General features: G+C 35.2%; 1 protein-coding gene across 1 annotated transcript; it reads left to right on the top strand.

Annotated features, from left to right (window-relative positions):
• Nucleotides 1-277: 277 nt before the first annotated feature.
• LOC113278033 (transcription factor RAX3-like) lies at nt 278-2,092 on the top strand. Its single transcript, XM_026526977.1, has 3 exons — nt 278-571; nt 776-905; nt 1,030-2,092. The coding sequence occupies exons 1-3, from the start codon at nt 436-438 to the stop codon at nt 1,856-1,858; spliced, it is 1,095 nt and encodes a 364-aa protein (XP_026382762.1). The 5' UTR covers nt 278-435; the 3' UTR covers nt 1,859-2,092.
• Nucleotides 2,093-2,332: the final 240 nt, after the last annotated feature.

Below are 2,332 nucleotides of genomic sequence, written 5' to 3'. Positions count from 1 at the left end.
CCAGTATATAGTATATAATTAAGGAATGGGGACGTAATAATTCAAAATATGTGAAATTAATATATATTAATGGTGATGGCAGATGATGATGAGGAAGTCCAGGAGAGGCTGGAGATGAGAATGAATAGAGATGGATTGTTAGATTCTTGACTAATAAAGAAACACAAGAAGAAAAAAACCCTAGTCAGTCATTTTTATATTCTTTCTTTACCTTTTTTTTTTCTATACATAAAAAGACTACTCCCCCTCCCTCATCTTCATTCCACCATCCCATCCTTTAAAAGTACTTGCCCTGCAAACAAAATACAACTTGGAAAATCAATATCTGTTTTCCTAGAAGATCCATATTCCATTCATAGTACACACATCTCTCTCTTTCTCATTCATCAAATATACCACCATTAATTACTAAGAACTTCATAATTCAGTACAACCATGGGAAGAGCTCCTTGCTGTGACAAAGCTAACGTTAAGAAAGGACCATGGTCACCTGAAGAAGACGCAAAGCTCAAAAATTATATTGAGGAATCCGGTACCGGCGGTAACTGGATTGCTTTACCTCAGAAAGTTGGTAAGTCAATGAATTAATCAAAATTTCATTTCATTGCATTATCTCTTTTCTCCTCTATATACATAACCAGCTAGCTAGCTCCAAACTGTAAGATAGTTTGAGTATGTAGTTCGTTAAATATAAATAGTCACATCTTGACGTATAATTGAACTAGCTTAGATGTGTTATAGTGATTCCCTAATACTGATTTTCTTGTTAATTTAGGTCTTAAGCGATGTGGAAAGAGTTGCCGTTTGAGATGGTTGAATTATCTTCGTCCCAATATCAAGCATGGTGGATTTTCGGAGGAAGAAGAAAACATCATTTGCAGTCTTTACGTCAGTATCGGAAGCCGGTATGTAGCCATAAAACACTTGTCTTACTTCAATCCCTACTTAATTATACATCGATCACCCTTATTATTTCCTGAATACAAACATATATGTCCTAATAATTTGTTCTTTCTTGTTTGTGATTAGGTGGTCTATAATAGCAGCACAATTACCAGGTCGAACCGATAACGATATAAAGAATTATTGGAACACGAGGTTGAAGAAGAAGCTTTTAGGTAAACAAAGGAAAGAACAACAAGCTCGTCGTCTTGGTTGTTTAAAGCAAGAAATGAAGAAAGTGATGAGTACTACAGGGACTTTCAATATGGTCAGTCTTTCTGATCACAACAGAAACTACAATCAATACGTTATACCAACTCATCAAAATCAGCCACATATCCCTATTCCGATGCCTTACCCAACCCAAGATCCGGACGGTTATATGATCGACAATAACGATCCAATTAGAAAATTGTTGATCAAGCTTGGGGGAAGGTTCTGTGACGATCAAAACAATCAACTACTGGTTCAAAACGATGTAGGGATGTCTGCAGGTAATAATCTTTATTTCCCAACACTCAATATTTCATCAACTCAAGAACAACTATATGAGAACTCACCTCATTTGGCGAACGACCAGTATGATATTGATGGAGTGAATAATTTGTCGATGCTACAAGGACTTAACTGTTATCAACCAGTTCATGATGTTGATCAGATGGCGTACTACAATTCGCAAGAATTAGACGGTTTCTATGGAGAGGATAATATGGGAAATAATGGATATACAAGCGCCGGGACTAGTTCAGTTGAGAGTGCAAATTGGGCTGATATGGCTTCTTTGGTTTATACTCCTAATACGGTCATCACGATTGACAACTATGTTCCTCAGGATTGCAATGATCAACAACAACCAGGAAGGATGCTTAAAGATTGTCATGATTTTGAAGGCGATTCGAGCTTTCTGATCATGTAGTTTTCTCTATAATATATATCTATAGCTGCAATGTATATGCATGGTAGTATTGTAAACTTACTAGAGTATCGATGAATTCTATTCTATAGCATAGGTTATGGTTTTCGGATGATCGTCTTTAAATCATCATGAATAATAAACCTAACTCTGAGATTTGTTTGTTTCTTTAAATAAGTATATTCCTTATTTCAATCTATCTTCAACTTTGTATTCTGTACCAATTTGATTTTATGAGTATTGGTCTTTAGTTCCTCAAGTTTATTCTTGACAGGATAGCTAAGAATCTTTGATAGTTTTTGTCTCAAATTAGGCCTTTTTCATGGCGATTTAATTAAATGAGCTAGGTACTACAATATATATGCATGGCAGAGAATAATCAGAGCTTAGTTTTCAGCCATAGCTAGATGTTGAGTTTACTAATTTTTAATGTTATGCAGCAGTAACACATGGGTGTCTTAACTAAAAATATGTTAT

Source organism: Papaver somniferum, chromosome 5 (genome assembly GCF_003573695.1).
Source record: "Papaver somniferum cultivar HN1 chromosome 5, ASM357369v1, whole genome shotgun sequence".
In the NCBI taxonomy this organism is placed as follows: domain Eukaryota; kingdom Viridiplantae; phylum Streptophyta; class Magnoliopsida; order Ranunculales; family Papaveraceae; genus Papaver; species Papaver somniferum.
This window is presented reverse-complemented; position numbering and strand designations above follow the sequence as displayed.

What these genes read in the sequence shown, in the direction of transcription:
- LOC113278033 (XM_026526977.1), top strand. Translation starts at nt 436, where the DNA reads ATGGGAAGAGCTCCTTGCTGTGACAAAGCTAACGTTAAGAAAGGACCA. An exon ending in TGCTTTACCTCAGAAAGTTG is followed by an intron (nt 572 to 775) that starts GTAAGTCAATGA and finishes TTGTTAATTTAG; the next exon opens with GTCTTAAGCGATGTGGAAAG. An exon ending in TACGTCAGTATCGGAAGCCG is followed by an intron (nt 906 to 1,029) that starts GTATGTAGCCAT and finishes GTTTGTGATTAG; the next exon opens with GTGGTCTATAATAGCAGCAC.